Below are 26418 nucleotides of genomic sequence, written 5' to 3'. Positions count from 1 at the left end.
AAGATCTTTACATGCTGGCTATTTGAGCTGGTCTTGATGGGTAGGGTTGCTCTACTCTGCTCCTGAGGATGGAAAGGCTGGGGCAGGGTGCATCCCAGACAGAGGGAACCACACAGGGAAAGACACAGGGGCTTGGGGCGTGGTGCATGTTGGAGAAGTGCAAACAGCTTTTTGTCATCTGAGTACAAAATGCATGTGGGAAGCAGCTGGCAGCGAACAGATTGAAGAGACAGTTTCAAGGTGATTGAAAAGGGCCTCTGTGCCCTGCTGAAGCATTTAAATTTGAGTCTCTAGGAGAGAGTTGGGGGTAGTGGAAGTGAGAGCCAAGAAGGTGCCCGAGGGGCAGCGAGGAAAGCTGGATAAGCAGAACTCCATCTGTGTTTCCTGCAGCTACCGAAGGGCAAATTTGATGTGGAATCTGTGAGCCAGAGAGTTCATCAGAAAGTGGTTGTAACTACCTGGCAAGAGACTGAGGGCCTGAACTAGCCAGAAGTGGCAGGAAGCGGGGAGGAATTCACCAGCCGTGGTGGGGGAACAATCTGTAGGACTTGAAAGTAATTAGATGTAGGACTGAGGAAGAGGGAGAGGTTCAGGCTGTCTGCCAAGTTGCCAGTTTCTGTGATTGAAGTGTTGATTACACCATTTACTGAGATAGGAAACACAATGGGAGGGACCCAGAGGTTTTGAGAGGAATGGGAATGAGTTCAGTTTCAGAGATGTCAAAACTGAGAAGGGCCATACAAGTCCAATAGGTAGCTGTATCACAGAGCTTTATCCCTGATCCGTTTGCTAGACCTTTAGATAGCTGAAGATTCCATTTCTGAACTGATTTAGGAGTCGTCTCATAAGCTGACTGAGAAAGATTAAGAGAAACCCCTGAGGTCAAAAGTGACTTGAGGTAGTAGTAGGTAATATACAGAAGAATCCTATTCCTTTCATCATATAAATCCTCTGTGAAGTTGGGCTTATTATCATAGCAGTTTGTATGTGAAAAAACAGGCTTAGGAGAGATTCAATGATACCCAAAGTCATAGAGCTAAAACGGGGCAGGCGTGGAATTCCAACCAAGGCTTTTGGATTTGGTGGTTTCTTACAATCATTATGGCCAAGCCCATATGCCTTAAATGGCCTCCAAGACTGTATTATCTGGTCCCTGCTTGGCTTTTCATTCTTACCACATGCCAGTTTCCCTTCCTTGAGCAAGGAACAAGTCATGCTGTCTTCCATCCTGGGATCTTTGCTTTTCTTTCTGACTGAATGTACTTTTTCAATCACTCTTTCCCTAATGAACTTGATAATTAACGCTCAGATCTTCGTCTCTGAGAGATGTCCCTTTGGCTCCATGGAATAGGTCAGGCATCACACAAAGGAGGCTTAGAGCAACTTGTATTATTCCTTCCCAGGGCTTACTACAGTTTGCGGTTACACATTTACATCTTTGATGTCTTGGCTAATGTGTGTCCTTTTAGTAAATTTCACCATAGCCTAGAGATGGTGCTGGTTACTGCCGTACCACGTATCTCCAGCACATCACAATGGACCTGGCCAAGAGCAGTTGATCGAGATATATTTTTTGAATAGAAGAACTACTTCAAAACCCATGCACTTAACCATTCTATGCTGCCAGAAATGTTTTGGAATATACCACGTGGAAGAATTATACATTTTTTGTTATAAATGGAAAAACAGTGTATAAATGACCACTGATAACAGACTATGCCAAAATAAAGAATCTGTTAATTTATGGATACCTGTCTCAGAACTATGGTATTGAAAATTAGCTAAACAGCCTATAAGAAATTAGAGGATGGAGAAACCAAGATGAGTTATTACATTAAAGAATGATAAAGAAAGGAATTATTTGTAATTGGCAAGAATTTGAAGTAATTAGGGACACCTGGGTCGCTCAGTTGGTTGGGTCTGCCTTTGGCTCAGGTCATGATCCCAAGGTCCTGAGATCGAGGTCTATAATGGGCTCCCTGCTCAGTGGGGAGCCTGCTTCTCCCTCTCCCACTCTGCCTGCTTCTGTTCCCTCTTTTGCTGTATCTCTCTGTCAAATAAATAAATACAATCTTCTTAAAAAAGTATTAAAAAAAGAAAAAAAGAATTTGAGGTAATTACATAAAATAGCACATTAATAGACTTTCCTGTTCCCCCATGAAACTTACAAGGTATTTAAAGGTCCACATACAGCCAAGTAGAGGGAGAGCACGTAGGTTCAGATTTAGTCGTGTGGTCCAGGTACCCTGCTAGCCCTGTGCATTTTAATAGGTTCTATTATTATCAGGTATAGAGAAGCCAACAGATCAGATGACTGCCATTGAAAAGATAGTTTATTATACTCACAGATCATGTGTGCAAGACAGTACGTGTCTCATCACAAGGGCTGAGAGGGGAAGCGTTGGGGTCCATCTCAAGACCATAAGAGAGGGACTGGCCTTGTACTTTTACTGTGGTTACATCAACAAGGAACAGGCCAACATTATATGTTAATAAACAAACAAACAAAAACAAGGAACAGGCCAGACAAAGCAAGTAGGTTTGGGATTGTCTAGTTTAAATACTTTGAGCAGCCGCTGGAGTACAGGGGCTTTCCTCGATTGTCTGGCACCTAGACCTTGGGGTAATTACAGCAGTTGTAGAGTGGTCCAGAGGGAGAGCCCACAATAACTGAGGCGGTTGGGTGTGGGGTCTGGATTGGTTGGTTTGTATTGGAAAATGGGAAGTGAGAACCTGGGAGAAAGACTCCTCCCGAGGGTGGCAGAGGGCAGGCAGCCAAGGCAGGGGGGCTCAGGTACGTTATCAATTTGTTCAGACCCAGGTGTGTCCAGCCCGAACCTACAGAGCAGATGGTAAAGCATCAAATTCACAGAAGCTAGAAGCATGCTTGATAAACTGCGGTTGACCCACTGTGTAACTTTTATTAAGTTTATCATCTGTTTTTATCCCATCAGGAGTGAGGATAGTAATAACTGGCCTTATTCTTCTCTGAACTGTGGTCCCAGGATCCTTACTCTGTTTTAGGCCATTGACCCCTGAGACTCTGTTCACCAAAGAATATACTTAAGACATTCAGTCTTAGCCTGGCCACTACAGACTACCCCCATTCTATCCCTCCCCTTTTCAAAAAAGAACCGGCTCGTGCAGGCTAGTCTCCTCCCTGTGGAAATTAATATGCTCATTTCTAAATGTGGAAGGGACTTAGTGACTAAGCCTAAAGCAAAGGCTTGGATTTGAATCTCTGCTCTGCCATTTAGAGTCTATAAGACCTTGAACAGATCACTTCATTTTCCTGTGCTGCATCGTACTACTTATAGTCCATAATTATCTGCCTTATCTGTTTATTCCTTGTGTCCCACAAGGAGCTTCACAAAGGCTGAGATCTAGCATCTCTTATTCATTGTTGGGTCTCCAAATCTAGTACAGACAATTTCAAGGCAGACAGTATGTACTGAGTAAATATTTGCCACTGGATGAAGAATGAGCGGATTCACTAGCTGATTTTCCAAGCAGGTAGCCATATTTCACTGTACAAGAGGTCACAGAGATCTGCCTGTTCTGTTTGCCTTGGGGCCTTTATCCAGAAAGCGTTTTCACGAGCATGGTTTGAGTCACTATAGACCCATTCCTGTCTTGTGTATTCATTATTTCTGTATTTAAAAGCGAAATCTATAATGCATAATGGTAATTGATGTTCACTGAGATGCCAGAAATGAAAAATCAAATTCAAGTCAAATTAAATTCTTAAGATAAGGATAAGGCACACGTTAGAAAAATTTCCATCTAAATAGGAAAGATCTTCAGAATTTAGGGGTTAACCTTCAACTTTTTGAAAAGCTTCCCAGACTCATTTTGAATGTGCTCTACATTGTTGCTTTTAAAAAAAAAAAAAACAAAAAAAACCGTGTTTTTTTTTTTAAGTATGGAAAATTTAAAGCATATACATAAGGATCCTTTAAAAAAAAAATCTTCATATCATTGTCTTATCTAAAACAACAACTTCTTAACATTTTCAAGTACCCAGTCATGTGAAAACATCCTCTGTCGTATAAAGGTCTCTCTGCGGCTGTTTTGTTTGAATTGGAAGCTAAACAAGGTCAACATACTGCATTTGGGTAATCTCTTAAATTTCTTTTAATTTATAATAGTTTCTCATTCCCTCTTTTTTTTCCACATGGCCAGTTTTTTAAATTAAAGAAACCAGATCATTTGTCCTGTGATTATTTTTCATATTCTTGATTTTGCTCATTGCATCCCCACAGTGGCCTTTAACAAGTTTCAATCTTTTCCCTGTATTTCCCATAAACTGATAGTTAGAGCTGGAGGCTTGGGTAGATGCAGGTTTGACTTTTTGGTAAAAATACTTCAAATACTTCTGATTGCCTCACTTTTGTGGGGGGAGGCACATTATCTCTTCTTGTAATACTAAAACTAATCAGTGGGGGCCGGTATATTACTTCAGTGTGATCTCCCTGTTCTAGAAGTTATGCAGTTTTATGCATATTTTACATTATGCAGTTCTCAGCCCTGAGTACACATTAGAACATCTGTGGAGCCTTACACATTTCTCATGCCTTTGCCCTACTTTCAAGAATTCATCCAGGGTGGTTCTGGGCTCATTCAGAGTGGTTCTTGTTTGTTTGTTTTGTTTTATTTTTTTAAGAAGTCCTAGGTGACTTTAATGCACAGGCAGGACGGAGAACTACTTACATAATAACTTAGGTAGTCATTGAGGATCTTTGCCTAGAGATCCATTATTTCAATAAGGGTTGTAAATAGTAATATTCTTTTAATGCTTTCTGCATGTATTAGCAGAAATTCTATAAAAACTTTCATGAAGTCTTTGATTCTTTCTTTAGTTTGTATAGGAAATGTAGGATTAAAAATTGGATTCATACCAGTTTTCTGAATATTGAGTTGAATGTCCACCATCCTACAAAGGTGACAAGTGAGTTTTAAGTATTATTATCCATTCACAGATTTTAGCGTAATTGATATTTCAAATCATTGCATTTATTATTATTATTACTGTTATTTTGATGCCCAAACTGTTTGACCTTTATCCAGTGGTAACTCTTTCAAGTTCTCTTGTGACTTTCTTGGCAACAACAATAGTATGGATTTGATGGCTTCCTTGTTATTTTGTATGACGTGTTTTAGGCTCATCTTGTACATCTAATAATTTAGTCATTTTGTGGCCTCTTCATCTTGTACAGTTCCTGACTTGAACCTAGAATCAGACATTCAATTGTTGAGCTATCTGTGTCCTCCTCCGGTGACATTCTCTTTAGTGACTATGGCAGGATTACAAAATGAAATGACAGATATTTATAACAATAGTGAATTTCTAAACAGTAATTGGAAAAAAGCATAATAATCATGTAAGAAAAAAAATCCTTAATTGCTTGAATGATTAATCCTGCAGAGAATGTTGTATAAATCCTTGATCACCAATTGGTATTTTTTTTTCCTTTCCAGTTAATGTCCATCAGTGTGCTGGCAGTTTCTGCTTGGATGAGGGACTACCTCAATAATGTTCTGACATTAACTGCAGAAACAAGGTAGGCTTCATAATCAATGGTTGCTTTCTTTCATCAGGTTTCCTTAGACCCTAGTTTCTAAGTCATTTTGCCCTCAGCTGTTTAGATGATAATGCTCTCCCATGATCAATAACCTTTGTTACAGACAGTTGCATTTTCTAGCATTCTCTTTAAGGTATGACACTTGTTCTAGAAAACATTTCTGGGTACGGTGGTGCCAGTTGCCTGGCCTCTGAACAGTGTGGCAGCCACATCATGTTGGTGCATAAAGGACAGCATAGCTACTTTTCTGAAAGAAAACTACTGCCAACCTTCTTTCCTTCATCTCCCTCAGCTAAGGAAAAACCAAACTCAACATTGCCATTTTCCTTTCAAATGTCAAAAGGTTAATCCACTAATATCACAAGGGGCAAATCACTTAACTTCTCCCAGTCTCCATTTCCTCATAACTGAATGCGGACTCCACATATATGGCTCTAAAACGTCTGGTGAATGGACTGAGGTACATGTTTGTAAAGTCCTTAGCACAGGGGAGCTAAGCACACAGTAATGGCTGATTTTTGTTTTAGTACTCTTACTAGTATGATTCTAGTTAATGATTTTTTCATGGTTTTCCAGCAGAAATCACCTCCCTTCCTCTTTCTTTTAATAGAGACCAATTTCCTTTGACACAGCAGTCTTTTGCATTTGGGGGAGGATCCGTGGTTTTGGGGGAGGGCCCAGAAGAGGTGCTGGCCAGGTCAGAGAAGAGAGAAACTCTTCTCAGCTGGGATACAGCGGGGCCTCTTTCTCCCCCACTCCCCAGGCTAAAGCTTCAGAGCTGATAGTAGCTGGACTTCTTATTGGGGACCCCATCTTATAAGGTATTTTACATGAGTTGAGGTAGAAATGCTACCACTTGTATAAAAAAACGTAACGAAATGAAACAAAAACAAGACAAGCAAGCAAATCAGTGATAGCGCAGTGATTTTGAAAATAGCTACACAGTCGTCAGCTTTGAGGCAGGACGATTTAAAGGATTATGAACATGAATCTCCGTTGTGTCTTGTACTGTGTCGTAGGTGCATTTCGGTTATATTTTATGTGTAATGTGACATCATTGTTCTTCTTTCAGGGTAGAGGAGGCTGTCATCTTGACTTATTTTCCTGTCGTTCACCCAGTCATGATTGCTGTTTGCTGCTTCCTTATCATCGTGGGGATGTTAGGATACTGTGGAACAGTGAAAAGAAATCTGTTGCTTCTTGCATGGGTATGGTGTTTACATCTTCTCTTTATTATGGGTGAAAAGACCAACCAGTACTGTATTATTTTTTCATCAGTGCACAGGATTACGTGCTTAGGGAACCGTGATAGCAGTTCTCTAATCTGTGGTAATTGTTCAACATCCTGTGAGAAGGGAAGCGTTCTTTCCATGAGAGATGATTTCAGCACACGTATTTGTTGTACTCAAATGATGAGGTATGGAAATGTGAATGCTGTTTAATTATTTCACTCAGGCTATGTGTGGATATTTTCATTTGAAAGTATGAGTTGTTTCCTTGTATCATGGACCTTATTACCACCCGGACAGGCCCCTCGGGACTAGAACAAAGAAGTTATGACAGAACACTTCGTTCTCTCTCTCTCTTCTTTTTGTAAACAAGCCTACCATAAAAACCTATGTGGAAATTCAGGTGGTGAACTCAGGATAGATATTAAAATCCCAGTACTGCGTTTACATAGATTAGTGGGTAAATGGGAGTCTTGGTTTTCCATAATCATAGAGGGTTTTGTTTTGATTCTGAAAGAGTTGGAGCAGATTTCTTCTTAAATTCCCTTCAGCACTCAAATTCTATGATGCTAAAATTTAAGATTCAACTTCTAATTCAAAAATTAGGAAACTCTCTTTTAACATTAAACATTTGAGTTAATTTAAATTTTCAGCTCATATGTGTGTGTGTGTGTGTGTGTGTGTGTGTGTGTATGAGCACAATGAGTGTATAAAATATTGCATGTTCGTGGCACCAGATAGAAAAGCTGCGACCATGTAATAATCACAGATATCTCAGATTCTGGAAGAATTAATTCATTAGATATATTCCTTTCTTCTCAATAGTTCTCCATGCTAGCCGTGCATTAAATTCTTATAGGGAATGTAAACGAACATTTTAATGGGGTGCTAATATGCTGGATATCTGAGCAGAAAAAAAATCCTGATTTGTAGCCTTTGAAGATTTCCATGAGCTAAATATGTGGTTGGTTTCCAGCCACCAACGTGGTGTCACTGAATGCAGAGCTGGGGAGAGATGGGCACAAATCGGTTCTCTCGGGGGTCAGCTCCTGCACACCAGGGCTTGACTGGCTCCCATCCCAAGCCAATTACAACAGAATCTCAGTGTGAAGCTGAACTAAAACTTTGAATTTCACAGAAGCAACCTGTGTGAATGTATTAGTTGGCTTTTTGGAGGCTAAGTCTTGGCTCCATGGACTCTTTAGGTCCATGATTGGGAGACAGAGAGTGCTCACTCAGGGAGGGGAGCATGCCTAGACCTTACTTTTCTCTATTTTAGTATACAGGGAGGAGCATGCCAGAAGGGTTTGGAATCTTATTTTGCCATTTAAGATATTTGGACAATAATTTAAACATCAACTCAAGGTCTTACTTTATATGAAACTTACAGTTTAAAGGTCAGAGAAGGTATATTGAACTTTAAAAAAGTCTCAGAATCCTTTTTTTCCCTTAATTTTATTTACTTATTTATTTTAGAGAGAGCAAGAGGGAGAGATTGAGAGCAGAGAGAGGGGCAGAGGGAGAGAATCCCAAGCAGATTCTGCACTCAGCACGGAGCCTGATGCAGGGCTTGATCCCATGACTCTGAGATAACGATTTGAGCAAAATCAAGAGTCTGATGCTCAACTGACTGAGCCACCAAAGTGCCCCACTCTCAGAGTCCTTTTTTAAAACTGCAATCTTAGGGGATCCCAGGTGGTTCAGTTGGTTAAGTGTCTGCCTTCAGCTCAGGTCATGATTTCAGGGTCCTGGGAGAGCTGCATCTGGCTCTCTGCTCATTGGGGAGCCTGCTTCTCCCTCTCCCTCTGCCTGCTGCTCTCCCTGCTGTGCTTTCTCTCTCTCTCTCTCTCTCTGTGTGTGTGTCAAATAAATAAATAAAATCTTAAAAAAACAAAAATCACAATCTTAGAATGCTGTCTGATTTACACAACAATTTAAGAATAACTGTCTTCCCCCTGTCTCCAGCTTGTGTGATTCTGGATGGTCCCTGGACTGTGGGTTGGGGCGGGGTGGGTTAACATATTTCATAGAACCTCAAAGACTTTTAGGAACACATTTTAGAACCATTTATGCGTTCCGTTAGGCTGCTTGAATGCTAGTAAAGCAAGTTGACGAAGAACTAATTTGGTCTTTGCTTGAGGTAGGAAGAGTCATGGTTACCTGTGATGAGAGTCTAGTTTGTGAGGCTGGAAAGAAGCTTATGATGCAAAGGTGACATGGGGGACTGCAACCATAATAATGGCAAAGATGATGATGATAAAGTAGTTTATATGAAGAGTTTTATATGAACGAATCAATTTTGTCTCCTCCACAATCCTAGTGAGATAGATACTGTTATTTTCATGATACAGATGAGGAAAAGAGGCACAGAATTGTCACTCTGCCTGAGTTAGCTAGTAAATGGAGAATATGCTCTTCAAACCATGGCAGTCCAGTACAATATATTTTTAACAGCTTCACTATTTTACTTTATAGCTGCTGCCTTTTCCTAAGTACTTACAAATGTTTCTCACATTATGTAAAACATTTTTGTATGATCTTTTTATTTCTTCAACCTGGTAACAGTTATCTAAGGTAGATAATTATAAATGAGGTTCAGAGACGTTCAGTAATTTGTCCGAAGTCACTCAGCAATAATGGGTGGAGCTTTGATCCAAACCTCAACGTTTTGGACTGCCAAACCCATTTTCATTGGGCCTTTACCGATGTCTCTAGTAGATGCTTCTCAACCTTTGAAGCCTAGCACATTTTCCTAATTATATATATTTTTTATAACAAGCTCAAACTATCAGACTACAGACAACTTGATAATATGAACTATTTATCTTGCCTGTAGCTTTTTTTTTTTTTCCTTCAAAGTCTAAGAGATCATGAGTGCTTCCCTAACCTCCTTTGTCAAAATCCCTAGCACAGCCTAAGGGCTTCCATTGTTTCCCAATGGCAAACTCCCACCTTTCTTTTTTTTTTTAATATTTTATTTATTTTATTTGACAGACAGAGATCACAAGTAGGCAGAGAGGCAGGCAGAGAGAGAGAGAGAGAGAGGAGGAAGCAGGCTCCCTGCCGAGCAGAGAGCCCGATGTGGGACTCGATCCCAGGACCCTGAGATCATGACCTGAGCCGAAGGCAGTGGCCCAACCCACTGAGCCACCCAGGCACCCCTGCCTGTAGCTTTAATAAATGTTTATTACACCGAATAATGGACAGGACATTAGAACAGTGCAAGTAGGAGCAGCCAGCATCTCAGAGGGAAGATGGAGCTAGGAAGGCATGAACAGAGTGAGATTTTTAAGAAGGAGACTGACCCACTAAACTGTAATTACTGTAGAATCAAAGCAGATCTTCATTTTGGTGCAAGAAGTAAACTACCATCCTCACCACCTTATCTTTGGATGTTATTTGAACACCAGGGTTGATGTCAAGCAGGTTTATTGTTTGGATCTATACTGAAATTGTTAAAACCCCATATGAAAATGATCATCTTTAAAAGCAATAAAATAAAATAAAATGAAAAAAAGGAGGAGCTTGACTCTTAGATAGGGTTCCACTTCAAGAAGAACGACTTCTTTTTCCCCCCAAGTTTTAATTTAAATTCTAATTAGTTAACATATGGTGTAATATTGGTGTCGGGAGTAGAATTTAGTGATTCATTACTTACATAGAACACCCAGGGCTCATCATAAAAAGTGCCCTCCTTAATCCCCACCATCCCTTTAGCTCACCCCCAGCCAACTCCCTCCGTCAACCCTGTTTGTTCTTTATCCTTAAGGGGAAAAGGCTGCATAAAGGAGTGGAGGGACATTAATGCAAAATATGTCAGGATGTTAGGTCTTTGGCAAATATTTGCATGCAACACTCTCACGTTTTCTTCTTGTGCCCTTTAGCTTATTATCTTAATCAATATTTAAAGAAGTCCAGTACCTTCAATCCAACTCGTTCATTTTCCTGTATTAGAAGTCTTGTTTCACTTGTAAATAAGACTAGCGGGAAGAAGTTTGTTTTTTGTTGTTTTTGTTTCTTTAACACAACCAGTACCTCAAAACAAAACAAAACAAAAAGACAACCAGTATTCCTGAGATTGCCATATCTTCTGAATGATTACCAAAAACCAGTCAGGCAGTGGAGCTGCTCAGGCAAAAGTCAGAACATCTTTATTCATTGGACTGATCAAGAAAATGTGGGAGACTCTCGAAACAAGTCTTTATAACCAACCTGCCCTCCCCTCACAACACTCCCCCCAAATACCAACAACTGGGCAGGCAAGAGGCCACCCACAGGAAAACATTTCTGGTGAACTTTGGTCATGAACTTTCACCCTTCTATTGAATTATGGTTGTAAGTTGTTAAAATGCCTTAATTTACGGTCCCCATATAAGGTACCCATATTGGATGCAGGACGTACAATTAAATTTGGAATTCAGATAAGCAACAAATAATATTTTAGTAGAAGCATGTTCCATGCATTATTTGGGATTTATATCTACAGAACATTATATATTGTGTATCTGAAACTCAGATTTAAATAGGCATCTAGGAATTTTGTTTGCTTAATCTGGCAACCCTACTCTAACTGGATTTGTTCTTAATAAATGTGAAGTTGTCATAGAACAGAAACTTTTATGTATTTATAAGAATATATCTTTTATATTTATAGGAATAATTAAATTCTAATTATATTATGAAAACAAGGCAAAAATGAGTAGGAAAATAAACTTGAATATGCCATGATTTTCAGAGTGATTTTAATAACAGAAATTCCTTCTCTTTTTTGAAGACAAATGGAAGCTAATGGAAATTGGTTTTAAACCTTAGTTGGGTACTCCCAAGGCTTTTAGCTGTAGACTAAATGAAATTCATTTGTTACTGCAATCCTACCTTCCTATTAACATAGGCATTAGGAAAGTGGAGCCAGCTCAGGGGAATGTAAACAGATTGAGCAGACATGTTTACAATATCGACAACAGCTGAATGTAGCCATCAGGAGATCAACAGCTGAATGTAGCCATCAGGAGATCGTCACTTGTCAGAGTGTGATGCTAATCTACATTCTACCTCCCGCAAACCAGTTTAGTCAAGCACTGGTCAGAACCTACCTTGGAAGCACTTCATACGTTTAAGACCAAGGACCTTGTGTTTCCAAGGGAAGGTTTTTTTTTTTTTTTTTTTTTAAATCCAGTTTTATTATCCCAGAACATTTGCATATGGCTAGTGATTATATGGAAGCACTTATAAAGCTTTCTTAAAATATACTGTGATTGAACCAGATTGAAATGATTCCCTTAATGAAAATCAAGTAAATTTTTTTTTTAAAGATTTTATTTATTTATTTGACAGAGAGAAATCACAAGTAGATGGAGAGGCAGGCAGAGAGAGAGAGGGAAGCGGGCTCCCCGCTGAGCAGAGAGCCCGATGCGGGACTCGATCCCAAGACCCTGAGATCATGACCTGAGCTGAAGGCAGTGGCTTAACCCACTGAGCCACCCAGGTGCCCCGAAAATCAAGTAAATTTTTAATGGCCATGAGGATATGAACCATCCTTGGTTCTTCTGTTGGTTGAAGTCGTCATGTAAAACCAGATGATCTTGAAATAATACTTTTCTACAGACTCTCCATTTAAGGGCTTCTTTCAAGTAGTTATAAATTTTATAATTATATAGCTAGTCATAAGCAATTGAGTTAAAATTAAACTATTAAGTTAAATAGCTTTTTTATTTTCTTTTTATGATTTTGGGCGATAGCCTAGCAAATATGTTTCTCAGTCGAGGTCCATCATATGATTGACCACATCTTCAGCATCTGCTCGGTGTTTTACTCTGTTCTCTGCGATTTTATATGGTTAGACTTATTTTAGAGATGGGGGAAGGAAAGCTGCCCAAAGATATACAGCCCCTAGTTGCTATCATTAGCATTCAAATACAGCCCTTGCTAGGGGCCTGTGCTGTTTCACTCCACCAAGCTACTGTTACAATACATTTAATTAATTATCAGCATTATTTCTGTAAGACTTAAGTATGCTTCATTTATAATTCCAAGGCATTCAGTAGTCAATTAACCTTTGAAAATATAATCTTTTAATGTCCTTATCATAAAAGAACCTCTAACAATTCTGCCACAGTTCCCTCTTCTTTTGTCAAAGAGTCCAGCCTTTCTCCTTTCCCTTCTCCCCTTCTTCCCTCCTAATCCCTGTTTCTTTCCTCTTTCCCTCCTTAAGCAGATATCGTGTACCCGCTCTGTGGTCGACCCTGGAGATACAAGGGGAAAGGGGAGAATACAAAAAAAATAACAAGCGAAATACAGCATGAAAGTTATAAAGAAATAAGTGTGGGAACACAGATTAAGGAGCAGTTGGAGACTTCCAGCAGGTTTCCAAGGAAGGTCTTTATCTGAGCTACTTAGAAAAGTTACTGAAAATGTGTCCGAGGTTTCTCATGGAGACAGGGGGGCAAGGGGCTTTAGAACCACACGGAGTGTGCAATGACACAGAGGAGTAAAGGAACATGGCAAGTTTAGGCAACTTAGATGTGACACTGTAGTGTCAGTGCACAGCGAGAAGCACATGTAGTAGTCCGATTGTGAAGATCTTTGTAGGAGAGAGTCTGATGTCCCTGGGGCTATGAAGAGCCCATGGGTTTTTCTGGCATTTAGGGCTGAAGACCCTGAGAAGCCCTGTTAGTAGTGACACAGGGGTCTTCGAAGCCATAGCTGGGGTCTGAACTAAGACTTTGGGGACTGGATGGAAGGTGGCTGAGTCCAGTAGACCTTGCTGAAAAAGAATTATGGATACATTTAATTGCACGTGCAAGTAATATTTGTATTACTTGACATCAGGAAATGAGCTATTATTCTACGTTTATGCACTTTCCCTATGATCGAAACACATCCCTTCAACACATACAGATTATTGTGACATTTCTTTATTGTGAATTCTTTAAAAGCTATCGTTTTCAAAGTTAGTTGTTAAACTCACAAAAGGTCTCAGGCAGAGGAAACTGAAGGTGATGCAAGTGTTTCTGGGTCCAGAAGCTCGGTTTTCACCACTTGCTTTCATATGCACAGAAGCCCAGCACAGAATTCCGTGACCTCTTTTGTTTCCTCAAGTCATGTTGGTTTGACTGACTCTAATTATGCCCCAGAAAAGCACATAAGCAGATGTCTTTAAAGTTAGTGTGTCCGAGACGGGGACCCTGGACAACTCTGTGATATTCCGGCCCTTAGCATTGGGTCTTTGTGACAGGATTTTTGAGTGCTTGTTGGACTTTTTGCTTATTTCGCGGTTCAAAGTGTGAACAGTTCAAGCTTTTATGTATATATTTTTAAAGATTTTATTTATTTATTTGACAGAGATCACAAGTAGGCAGAGAGGCAGGCAGAGAGAGAGGGAGAAGCAGGCTTCCCTCTGAGCAGAGAACCCAATGCGGGGCTTGATCCCAGGGCCCTGAGATCATGACCTAAGCTGAAGGCAGAGGCTTAACCCACTGAGCCACTCAGGTGCCCCAAGCTTTTATATTTCTGACCCATGCATAATTTAGGTGTACTCTGTTGTGGTAAACATTTTAAGCTTCGTTATATGTTGTTTCTTAATATTTGTTTGAAATAGCGTCAGTTAAATATAAGCCATGTACATGTCTATCCATTAATTTGGCAAATGTCATTAGTCTGCACAGCATTTAAATCCAGGTATCTCTGTGGCAACACATGCAACTGAAAGGTCCGTCCTATCCAGGAGTGTGGTCGCCCACTCAGCAAACGGTACCTTGGAGGCGAATTCAGCAGTTGTGTGGTGGGTTTTCTCCGTCATTTGCTCCTGCTTTGTCAGTCGGTTGACTTCCCTTGGCAAATGTAAAACAGTAGATGTTCCTTTAAAATCCTGTGGCTGTCTAGATGACTCGGAAACGGTTCTCTAAAAGTACAGAGTTAAAACAAGAGGGCAAGTGAACGCAGGTAAAAAGACAGAGAAGTGTCATTTCAGCCAATGAGGAAAGTAGCTTTCAGAGAAACTTCTTAGAAAAATGATGTTTAAGATTTACTTTATATGCAATGTCTCATTAAGTTGGTGATGAAGTAATAGCTTATGAATTAAAGGTTTCTTTTTTCATGGAATTTCATAGATTTAGAATACTTTTTCAGAATTATGATCCATATGTATTCCCCTTTTATCAGATAAAGGGTGATAACAGGACCTGGTTATGTGCTCAGATTAAAATGAATCTTCTCCACTCACGTGACAGAAACACTAAAGTTTATTTGAAATGTATAACTACTGTTGTGGTATCACTTAGCATTTGTTGAGCAATATATTTGAGTTAGTCTAAAATAAGTGTGGTTTTCCCTGACTTTTCATCAGGGGGGGCAGATGAGGGATGAATTGGGAGACAGAGGCAGGCAGGGGCTTACAACAGGGTCCCTGCTCAGGGAGAAGGTATTTTGGAGGAACCGAAAGGCTGGTGGAGAGGGCAGTTGTGATAGGACTTGGAAGCTCCTGATGTGTTAGGAGAAGGGCATTTGTCAGTCATAAGGTAAATATGTGCCAGGTATGCAGGGCGGAGAGTTGGCTATGTGAGCTTTAACCAGATTCTGGAAAGTCTTGAATGTTATGCATACCTGCTCTGCCGTTGGAAGTTCTGTGAGCCTAGGAGTCATATGATCTCTCTTTTGCTATTTAATGCTTCTTACTTGTTTCAGAGCCTTCTGCTCCTGTACCTGGGAGAAAATAGCTACCTGGTTTTAGCCACTCGGGGCTAAAGGAGCCTCACACTTAGATAACTTTTTGTTTGTTTGTTATAAAGATTGATTTTATTAATTTATTTATTTAGAGAATGCACGCACAGCGGCAGTGGGGTGGGGGCTGAAGAGGGGCAGAGGGAGAGAAAATCTCAAGGATCTGGTGGGCTCAGAGACCGACATGGGGCTTCATCTCAGGACTCTGAGATCACGACCTGAACTGAAATCAAGAGTCAGATGCTTGACCCACTGAACCACCCAGGCACCCCTTAGAAAACCTTTTTTTTAATGATAGAAGAGAGAATGGAAGACATATTTTATTCTAACAGTGTGCCTTTACTGATGAAGAAATAAAGGTATTCAGATGGGGAAGTCTATCTTTCATCTTAGAGTTTTTTTTAAGATGTGTATTTATTTTAAAAAGTTCTGGGGGCACCTGGGTGGCTCAGTGGATTCAGCCTCTGTCTTCAGCTCAGGTCATGATCTCAGGGTCCTTGGATCAAGCCCCACATTGGGCTCTCTGCTCAACGGGAAGCCTGCTTCCCCTCTCTCTCTCTGCCTACTTGTGATCTCTGTCTGTCAAATAAATAAATAAAATCTTAAAAAAAAATTCTGTTAATCTGGATGTGTTTAGTTCAGGGGTCATAGCAAAAACATGGTTATCCAGCTGAAGTAGGCACCAGGAAACTGGGTGCTGGGCTAAGGTGCCCTCAGGGAGACAAGCCAGGTTTAAGGATGCGTGGGGGAAGGGTTAGAACAGTAGTTCTTTGGAGTGCCACAGGAATTTTCCAGCCTTCAGGGAGAAAAGGTTTCATAAATAAATGGCTGGTATCAGAGGATTATTGTAGAACTGCTTAACTTGCTCAAGAACAAACTTCTCAAGCCCATGAAGCATTTACCCACAGATAATGGATCTGCTCCCTTCGAATGATCATTGGTCTGTTTATAAAAGCAGGTCTTGGAGGATTTCTAGTTTTCAGCATAGATATAGCTCAAATATTTGTTCTGACAAGGGTGCATTTCTTTAAAATCATTCTGTAATTCATACAATTTAATTCAAACCATTTGTCTTCACTCAATTAGACTGAATTATTGATGTTTGAACAACTTTGGTGAGAGTTTAAAGATTTTATCATTATTCACACGTGGTTTTCTTTCCCTGAACATTAAGCATGATTGTGAATTGAGTTATGTTCATATGCTTTCTTCTTTTAAGGAAGAAAATATATTTTTGGCTCAGGAAGAAAGTGTTTTTACTTGAGCAGATTGATCAAAACAAGAAAAAAAAAGACACACCTCTGTACTTATAATAAATATTCATATACATACATTTGTACAATTTAAAGGGAACTCTTTATTTTAATACTCTTTAACAAATAGGGTCTGTGATTATTCTGGAGAACATACAAAAATAAGTTCAAGTGCCTATCTTGTCTGAAAATAAAGGTCAAATAATTAAAAGATTGTGGTTTAGAGGAAGATACTTTCACAGACATAGTTACATATAGGTTCAAAAGTTACCGGCCGATACTAAAGTATAAACTCTCTTTCTGCCCAATAACACATCATTGTCTTGTAAAAGATGTTGTCATAAAGGTGCCTGCAAGAAGGAGCTCCTGGCCTTCTGGTTTTGGGGAAGAATCTGGCCACATTTGTTGGGTCTGAGTAAGAGGCACACTCTGGATGAGAATTGAATCTGGTGTTCTTTTGGCTACTGTTGCCTCGGATATTTCTTTCCTTTTTTCTTTCTTTTAAATTTAAAGATTTTATGTATTTATTTGACAGACAGAGATCACAAGTAGACAGAGAGGCAGGCAGAGAGAGAGAGAGGAGGAAGCAGGCTCCCCACTGAGCAGAGAGCCCGACGCAGGTCTCTACCCCAGGACCCTGGGATCCTGACGGAGCAGAAGGCAGAGGCTTAACCCACTGAGCCACCCAGGCACCCCGCTTAGGATATTTCTAAGCCTCCTTCCTGTTTGCACTTTCCTGCTCAGGGTCTGGTGATGGTGAGCCCTGTCTCAAATTCTGAGGAACGGCCCCAAAGTATATAAAGAGAGCCCTAACTTCAGAAACCAGTAACACCCTGTAAATCTTTGGAGCTCTGGCTAAGCACGCGGACCTGTGCTGACCCAGCTTACAAAGCAGCAGAAGCTGTCTGGTATCATATCCAGCTCCTTGACTGCCTCACCCTTAATGTTTTGCCCCCCATGATATAGATCATTGACCCTGGAACTCGCAGCCCCTGCCTAAGTCCCTCAGATTCTGGTGCAACACATTTCCCAAATAGTTTGAGCAGTGCATGAGGCAAGTATATACAAATCTGAGCTTTGGCAACATCCTTGATAAAGAAATTAGCTCAGCTCAGTGCAAACGCGCTGAAAGGGAGCACATTAAGAGGAGTTACTAGAAATATTCTTCCATAGTTATTCAGTCAGAAGCATGGACAAAGGACCACAGCGTGCCCATATATTTGTGCCTTACCCTGAATTTCTGCAGGGGTTCAGGAGTTACAAGATTGTGTTTCTTCAAAAATTGGCTTACAGTTCTGGCATTTTCCTAAATTAGACTGATCTCATTTCATTTATGATTCTGAGAAGAAGGGATATTTAATGTTGCGTTGTCTGTAGAATCTGTAGAAAGACATGGAACACGGTGAATAATTAATTGGCTGTCAGAAAGTACCAAACCTATGACATCGCTTGGAGAGCAGGCTTAAACGGAGGCTTTGTGTGGGTGTATATTTTAAGCAGCAAGTCCTCTTGGACTGTTAGTAGTTTTGTCCCAGTGGATTCTTAACAGAATGTCAGCTGTTCCATTATCTTGTACAAATATTTGGCACTGGAATTCTCTTATTTACTAACTATAAGTAATATAATATTTTTAAACCTCCAATCACCAGGAAAGGAAAAATAAACAACTGACATAGGGATACTTAGTGCTGAAATCTTGCAGAGTTTAATATTTGACAGGGTAGAGACTGGAGTTTATCATTTATCATTTCATGAATGCAGGCTTTTAATCAAACTTTTTGTTTATTAAAAGTGCTGAGTATGTGGCATGTAGCTAGAAGTCAAAAGGCACAGGGTTTTTAAAATATTAAAATGTCCAGTAAAGTATGTTATATTTTGAAATTATTTGTATTTGGAGGGAGGGGAATCTCAGGTTGTACTAATTTTCCAAGATAAGCAAATCTGACTTTTCCAGTTTCAAATTACTTTGAATGTTACTTATGATAAAATGACCTCAGTTTTTAGTTATAAACTAAGAAAGTAACAGGCTAAAATAACTTCCACAGTGTTTATAATTTTTACTTTTCTCCCAGTGAAATATATTCTTACCGAAAGTATTCTGTGATACTTGGTTGATTATCTGCTCACACAGAGAAATTTATTTAAAGGTGTTCAGGGAAAACATTATATTTTGTTTTAATATAAAAATTAATTTCCAGTTGACATTAATATAAAAAAACAGTTTGGGAAAATAAGTGCCTGGTCTATTTGTGGTAGGTTGGATATAGGGTTTTTTTGTTTTTGTTTTTTTTTTTTTGCTTCCTCTCTCTATAAAGCTGGATAGAATGAAGATTGTATTTGTATTAATTTGTATTAATAGAATATATTTTCTATAAAATTATTCTTCGTAATCAAAAATATTTTTCCTATATTTCTCAACTACTTATAAAATTCAACACTCTCTGAATTTAAGTGCTCAATACATTGATTGGCTTTGTTTGTTAGGAAATATTGCTTTTATGCTTTTATTAGACTAATAAAAGTTAGAAATAAAAATTTAAAATTAATCTATTTTCCCAAAAGTGAAAATTATTTGATATTTTATACAAAACAAATATTACTTTCTTAGAAATTTTATTATTATTGGTTATTAACAGTAAAGAATTAAAGGTATAAAAAGAAAATAAATCACTTGCTCTTATTAGAGTTTTTATGAAAGTTCCATTTAATGAACAGTTAAGCACTCATTGGCTACACAGCACCAGACTTCATTATAAAATTGTAAAATGTGAATAAAAGGAAAAATTAATTTTACTACTGGGAAGAAGCTGATCTGACTGACTTAATATAAGTTCAAAACATAAAAAGAAAAGATGGAATTTTTTATATAACTTGTCAAGGATTTTACTTTGCAATTGAAGCAGCTTTTATGACTTTAAATAACCATCATAGGTGGAAAAAAAAAGCAGAATTTTTTGCCATCCTTAGAATTTTGATATTATTGGTGGTCTTTTATTTTTTTTCCCCCAACTAGGAAGGATCAAGGAGGGAGACATGGTTTTTCATTTTTTTTTTTTTATTAACACATAATGTATTATTTGCTTCAGGGGTCCAAGTCTGTGATTCATCAGTCTTACATAATTCACAGTGCTCACCATAGCACATACCCTCCCCAATGTCCATCACCTGCCATAAGGTTTTAAATCATTCCCTATCAGCTCAAAGGTAAGAAAGGTAAGAAGTTGTGGGTCTAGAGATGGTGGCTTATGAAGTATGGCTAACACTACCACCACAGTCCCTCATAGAACACGTGCTATGTGCTAGCCACTGTTGGGTGTTTTACATGCGTTGAGCCATCAACTTCTGCTGACCAGACTATGGGGTTGGCACTACTGTTATCCCATTTCATAGATGAGGACACTGACACACAGAAAAGTTAAATGGTTTGCCCAACTATTAAGGGGCGAAGCTAGGATCAGAATCTAGGACGCTTGACCTCAAACCTGTGCTTCGTAAGACTTAGTGGTCTGTTGTCTCTCAGCTGGGGATGAATTTGCCTATGGCTCCATTTTCTCTTTCTAAGAAATAGAAATAATGATGTTTTTGTAATATTTCTTAAGGAGTAAATTATATAGTGCTTGTAAATCTCTGTGCATGCATTTATGTGTGCGTGTGTGTGTGTGTGCACTCACATACACATATTTGAATATATAGTTATATACTTGATTTTTTGTATACTTTTAATATACTCTTATATACTTTTCATTTTATTTACTCACCATACTTGAATATACAAACATATATATCTCCCCATAAAGTGAACTAAATCTAGGCCTCCCTCATTGAATGAAATTGTACGTAACATAGAGTTCGAAGCTTCATAATTCAGTGACTGAAGTGTACTTGCATGGAAAATATTCCAGCTCACACTGATTTAAGCAGACCATATGTGTGGTTTTAATGAGCAATATTGCAGGAGAGGTCCTAATTGCCAAAGACAGTCTAGTGAAAGAGAGAGACCTCTGAGTTGGGTCTATAAATCACATTTAACTATACGTTTTGTATTCTGTTACAGCACTCTTATTTTGAACTACTGAAGGTACATTGAGCAAAAAGATGACAGCACCTGAGCATAAAGTTTCCAGTTGCCACCCACCTCCTTTAGTTCCAGTAACCATGAAGTATAATTGGGCCACTTACAATTTTCAGCCTTTTGAATAACTTTGTCTATGTAAAACCTAGATCATCCTTCCCCCTCCGACTTTCTTCTTTTTCATGTCAAGGCTTCAGCGTGACTATTGTTTGTTCTAATTTTGCTTTTACTTTTACCGGAGTGCTTCATAATTTACAGTTAATTTAATTCTCAAAGTCTTATTATGAGAAATAACAGTCTTCCACCTTCCCATTTTCCACTCTAAGAGGTAACCACTTTCAATATTGTTTTAGCAGATTCCCTGAGAATTTACTTACCCATCTCTAAATCTCCTATTTATGTAACTCTTCTCACACTCTTTTAGTCTTTAGCTTTAAGCACTACCCATTGACCTCTTACGATGAAGAACTTATTAAGATGGAGATCTGGCACCCTGTCCTGTCCTCACGCCCCAACCTCCCATGCAAACTTCCTGTCACACTTCAACACGGATACGTCATAACTCCGGATAGTTCAGTCTTTAAGATTATAATTATGTAAATGCTATTCACAGCTGGGCCAGGGAAACACTGGGTTTGATTATTCTTTCTGGAATAATAACTTTGTTTTTCTTGGAATTAGTAACTCTATTTTCTATGTATTTCTGTCTAATTCAACTCTAAACTCTGGTGTAGCTCCTCTCTTTATATACTCAAATATTTGGAGCACTCAGTTGAAATTTTTTTTTTTTTTATTAAGAAATCTATCTCAGAACATCCTAGACCTCTCCAGTCTAGACCCACTGAAACTCTTGCACTTATGGGCTGTCCCTTTACTTACCATTCTGGGATTACCTTTACCTCACTCTTGTTTTAGATCCTTGTTTTCTAGATTCCAAGTCATTGTCCACACATCTTCCAGTAGTTTCCTGAAGAAACATACAGAGGACATACATTTTTAAAAGTCTCTATGGCTAAAAATGGCCCTATTTGCATTTTCATGATAATTTTAATTGCTATGGAATTATAGGTTAGAAATCATTTTTCCCCCTCAGCATGTTGAAGACATTCTTCCATTGCCCTTTAGCTTCTAGTATCCTACTAGAAATCCAAAGCTTATTTTGGTTTGATAGGAATTTTGAACCTTTGAGAAAAAGTATGTAAATTTGAACTTCACTGATCTTTGCCAGTACTGTACTCTGTCTTCCACTGTTTCTAGTGTCCTCTGTTTTGCTGTCTCCACAGGATAAATACCCCAGCTTCTGTATTGGTGGGTCTGGGTAGTCACCCAGCTGTCTAGTATGGAGAAAGGGACATGGGGTCTAACTTCTTCCTAAAGAGATTTGCAGCAAGTCATTCTGTTTTCAGCCCTACCTTCATCCGTGTCCCCTATCCATCCATCCTATCTGCCAGTACCTGAGCGTTCAGGGGATTCTGTTGTTTTCAGTTTTCCTCGCTACTAGTTAAGCCTTCAGCTTTTGGGGGACTGCTGAGAAGTTCGCACATTCCAAACTCTACTTGCTGTCATCTCCTCTTCCTTTACCCCTGAGTTTACACCTTTTATAGAAAAGATCCCTTATTTTTTATTTTAGCGAAATTTCAGGGGGGTGAAGGGATAGGGGCATACATTTATTAATCTGCTTTCTTTAGGAGGAAATCCTGGGGTGGGTGGTATCAGGGAGCGAAATCGTTTTTATAAATAAATGTTTCTTTAAGAAAGGACCTCCTTGAGATTTTCCTATTTTGTCTGTATACATATAATGAGATGAAATAACCTTTAATAGTGAGGAATAAATCCCCTCTGTTTCTACTAGAGATGCATTTACCTACAGGTCACCAAGGACTTAAATAGGAAGATTGGATTTCCGGTCCTTCTCTTCCTCTTCAGATACTTCCAGTGGACAAAGGGAGTGGTTCAGCCTTTCTTAACATTTTGTGGCCAATCTTAGTTTAAAATAACAAATTAAAAAAAAATAACAAATTGATTTCACTCCTTTTTAAAAAGAAGTTGGGTTCCCCACCCACCACTTCCTGCTTAGCTTCCTAAGAAAGATGTTTGGAAAAATACCAGCTATATTCTCACTGGATAGGGATTTTAGTAATGATTTTTATCAAACCACTTGTGGGATTGAATGTCCTTTGGTGAGAGTGATCCTGATGGAAGGAGATGAACAATGTTACTCACCATTATCCTCTGATCCCAGTACACCGAGCCAAGAAATAGGCCTCAAGTTCCTGCTGTATGCCAGTCAGCATGTTAGCATTTAAGCCAAAATGGTATCCCTTGTCCTTACTGAGTTTGTATTCTAATAGATGCTGTGATGTGATAGCTCCTATTAGGGGACGCTTACCACACGACACCACTCTACCTGATTGAATCCTTAGCACAACCCCACAATGTAAGTCTTAGCATTCTCATCTTACAGATCAGGAAACTGAGGCTTAGTGGTTTGCCTGAGTTCATCCAACTGATATGTACAGGAGCCAGAATCTAAAGCCCGAGTCCATTTTATTTCAGAGCCCATGTTCTTATCTGTCTTGTTTAAAATGAGAGAGTCAACAAAGCAATCTCACATACAGTGTTTTATTTGATCTTCTTTTATCCAACACAGTGAAGGCTCTCATTTTTTTTTTTTTAAAGATTTCATTTATTTATTTAAGAGAGAGAGAGAGAGAGCATGTGCCAGTGCATGAGGGGAGAGGTGAAAGCAGGCTCCCTGCTGAGCAGGAAGCCCCATGTGTCAGTTGGGGCGTGGGGGGCTTTGGGGAAGGTGTCTCAGTCCCAGGACCTTGGGATCACAACCAGAGCTGCAGGCAGCCACTTCACCAACTGAGCCACCCAGGTGCCTCCAGAGGGCTCTTATTTTTTAACTGGAAGTAGTTCTTCTCAGCTTGAGAGATTTGGTAGAAAAGAAAAATCACTAATTAATTGCATCATTTAGGGGGATGCGTCCTCTTTTCTGCTTGCTTTATTTGATGCAGTTTCTTCATGAACAAATGCTTGAAGATAAAACTTATTCGTAGAACACAAATTTTAGTTTAATTACAGTAGAGAAACTTAGCTATTTTAAGGAACTCTGTGTTGAATAATTTTCCAAGCAAACAAAATAGTTTGTCATGCAAATGATGGCATTCTAATTTACTTGTATAAACACCAGTTTCTCATTCTTCATTTGTTTGAAATGTTTAGTCCTTAGTTGCTGAGGAAAGACAGAGGAGTCAGTACGGGGCTCCTTTTCTTTAGCTTCGTTAAATTGTCCCAAATGTTTAAAGGCACCCCGGATTATCATAGAACAATGCACAAGGAAGACAATAGTAAAACTAGAGGGAAAAAATAATAGTAAAACAGAGAGGCAGTATTTCAGATTTCTTTGAATTTATAAGCAGAAGTCAGAGGGAGTTCAGTGTTAGCAGGAAACTCAGTTCAAATTAGAGAATCTCGAGAAAATCTTTCTCATTGGTAAACTGATCAGTATTTCCACCAAACATTCATTGACGACAGGTGCTGCTTAGAGATAGGTGCTTTCTGGGGATAAATTATGTTTAAGAACAAGATGTCTGCCAGCCAGGACCCATGGTCTGGCAGTTAAGTTCTGTGACCTGTGTGTGAGGCAGCCAGCTGGTTTAAAAGCCAGAGCCTCTGAAGCCTGGCTCACAGCAGACAGAGAGAGGAGTGCTGCTCCACGAGGAGGGAAGGACAAAAGTAACGTGGTAAAGAACCAGAGAGGCAATGCTGGAGAATGACGATGAGGCAGAGACCTTGTCACCTTATGGGGCACGCGGGTTCTCTGTAGGAGAAGAGAGGACAAGTCCATTTTGGATTGCCCTGTACAGAATGGTTCAGAACAGCATCCATATATGTTTTACAGGTTTAAATTTAAAAAAATGCAAACCACTTTCCCATTTATCCCATCAGCCTTGATGATAATAGCAAAGAAGGCTTTATTTTTATCTTCGGGACACAGAGGAGCAAACTGAAGCCGGGTTAATGATTCACCGGAGGTCACAGCGTGTGTTCCGACCTGGCTTTGGACTTCAGTCTTCCAACTCCAAATTCTGAGCTTTTCCCACCATTCAGGAAGGACTGCACCCAAGGAGACGAGAGGGGCAGATTGGTCTGCACACTGGATGGCACAGACCGTCTCACCCAGGCGTGTGCGCAGGGGGGATGCGTGGGAGGCACAGATGGACGCCGTCAGGAGAGATATATACATGTTCCCAATACTGTGGAGGATGACGGATGGCTTTGCAGGGACCACATACTGTAGTGTGTGCACCTCATACCCTCATACCATAGCAGAGGTCAGCAGGAGCTGTTGCTCTCTTCTTTGCTCGCTTTGCTCTGTTCAAACTATGGATTAACAGATGCCTCGCTCAGATCCAGCCCTTAAACAAAATAGTGGCAGAGTGATTCTCTGCTCTATAATCATTATGAGGATGACCATCGAGGCCTTGGAGCTCACTGGAAAAGAAAAAGTAGGGATAAATGAAGTTGATCTCTGTATGTCGTGTTAACAATGGATTTGGCATTTAATGTTTTCCTTGGACTTAGAAGACACAATGACACAATGACATCAAGGCAAGGGCAGCCGACCACAAAGATGTAGCATCGTTTGGAAAAAATATATATATATATTCATATTCATATATTTATGGTTTGAATTAAATTTTAGATTTGATTTGGTTCAAGAAAGTTTTATAGCGTGGTTAAAACGTGTATTTTTAATCTGAAGGTCAAATAAATCTGTGCTTCTGAGTATAAGTCGAAGAAACACAGAAGAACTGCTTTATGTGGAAGAACTTGCATCCGATGACATCACTGGAAATCTGAACCATAAAATCATTTTAGAGTTTTCCCAGAGTTAAAGGGGTGTCTTATATGGACACCCTCCTTCCCATGATGGGTAATTTTAGTTTTGAGTTTGTTTGTTTATTTTTTTTAATACGATTTATTTATTAGAGAGAGAAGGAGAGAGTGTGCGTGAGTACGGAGGGGCGGGACAAAGGGGCAGAGAATCTCAGACTCTGCACTGAGCAGGGAGCCCAAGGTGGGGGGATGGTGTGGGGCTCGATCTCACAATCCTGAGATCAGGACTTGAGCCCAAACCAGGGGTCGGAGAGGATGCTCAACCAGCTGCGCCACCGGGCACCCCTCGGTTTGGGGGTTTTAATGAGAGATTGTTTTAGTTATATGTATTTTAGGCATTCCTGGGGACGCTTAAGTTATGGTGTTGCTAAGCCATGGCAAAGCTCACCGCAAGAAATGAGAGGCGCTGTCATGCGTGTGGTCAGTGCGCGGCTTCCTGGCAGAGAGACTCAAGGTGTTGCAATATTGCTTACTTCTGGGCACTCCGCCCTTGCTTCTGCCTTCAGGGCCCTTCTGCTGCAGCGGTACGGTACGTCGTAAACTGGCCAGTGACTCTAGGAGGCGAGAAACAAGAGAAGTGACTCAAGTGGGACTTACAAGGATATAAAATCAATCCAGAAATCTGCATGGTGATCCCTAAGGCATAGTAAAGTTATCTC

General features: G+C 39.6%; 1 protein-coding gene across 3 annotated transcripts in view; it reads left to right on the top strand.

The window, feature by feature from the left end:
* TSPAN12 (tetraspanin 12) overlaps positions 1-26418 on the top strand; it is a 64893-nt gene that overhangs the window by 8641 nt on the left and 29834 nt on the right. For all 3 annotated transcript variants that reach the window (XM_004741898.3, XM_004741897.3, XM_004741896.3), the window contains 2 exons: positions 5479-5561; positions 6655-6790. In XM_004741898.3, the coding sequence (XP_004741955.1) occupies positions 5479-5561; positions 6655-6790 (219 nt within the window). The remainder of the gene's footprint in view (positions 1-5478; positions 5562-6654; positions 6791-26418) is intronic.

Source organism: Mustela putorius, unplaced genomic scaffold, assembly GCF_011764305.1.
Source record: "Mustela putorius furo isolate JIRA1106 unplaced genomic scaffold, ASM1176430v1.1 tig00003845_pilon_pilon_pilon, whole genome shotgun sequence".
NCBI lineage: Eukaryota > Metazoa > Chordata > Mammalia > Carnivora > Mustelidae > Mustela > Mustela putorius.
Note: the sequence above shows the minus strand (reverse complement) of the source record. Positions and strands in the feature narration are given on the sequence as shown.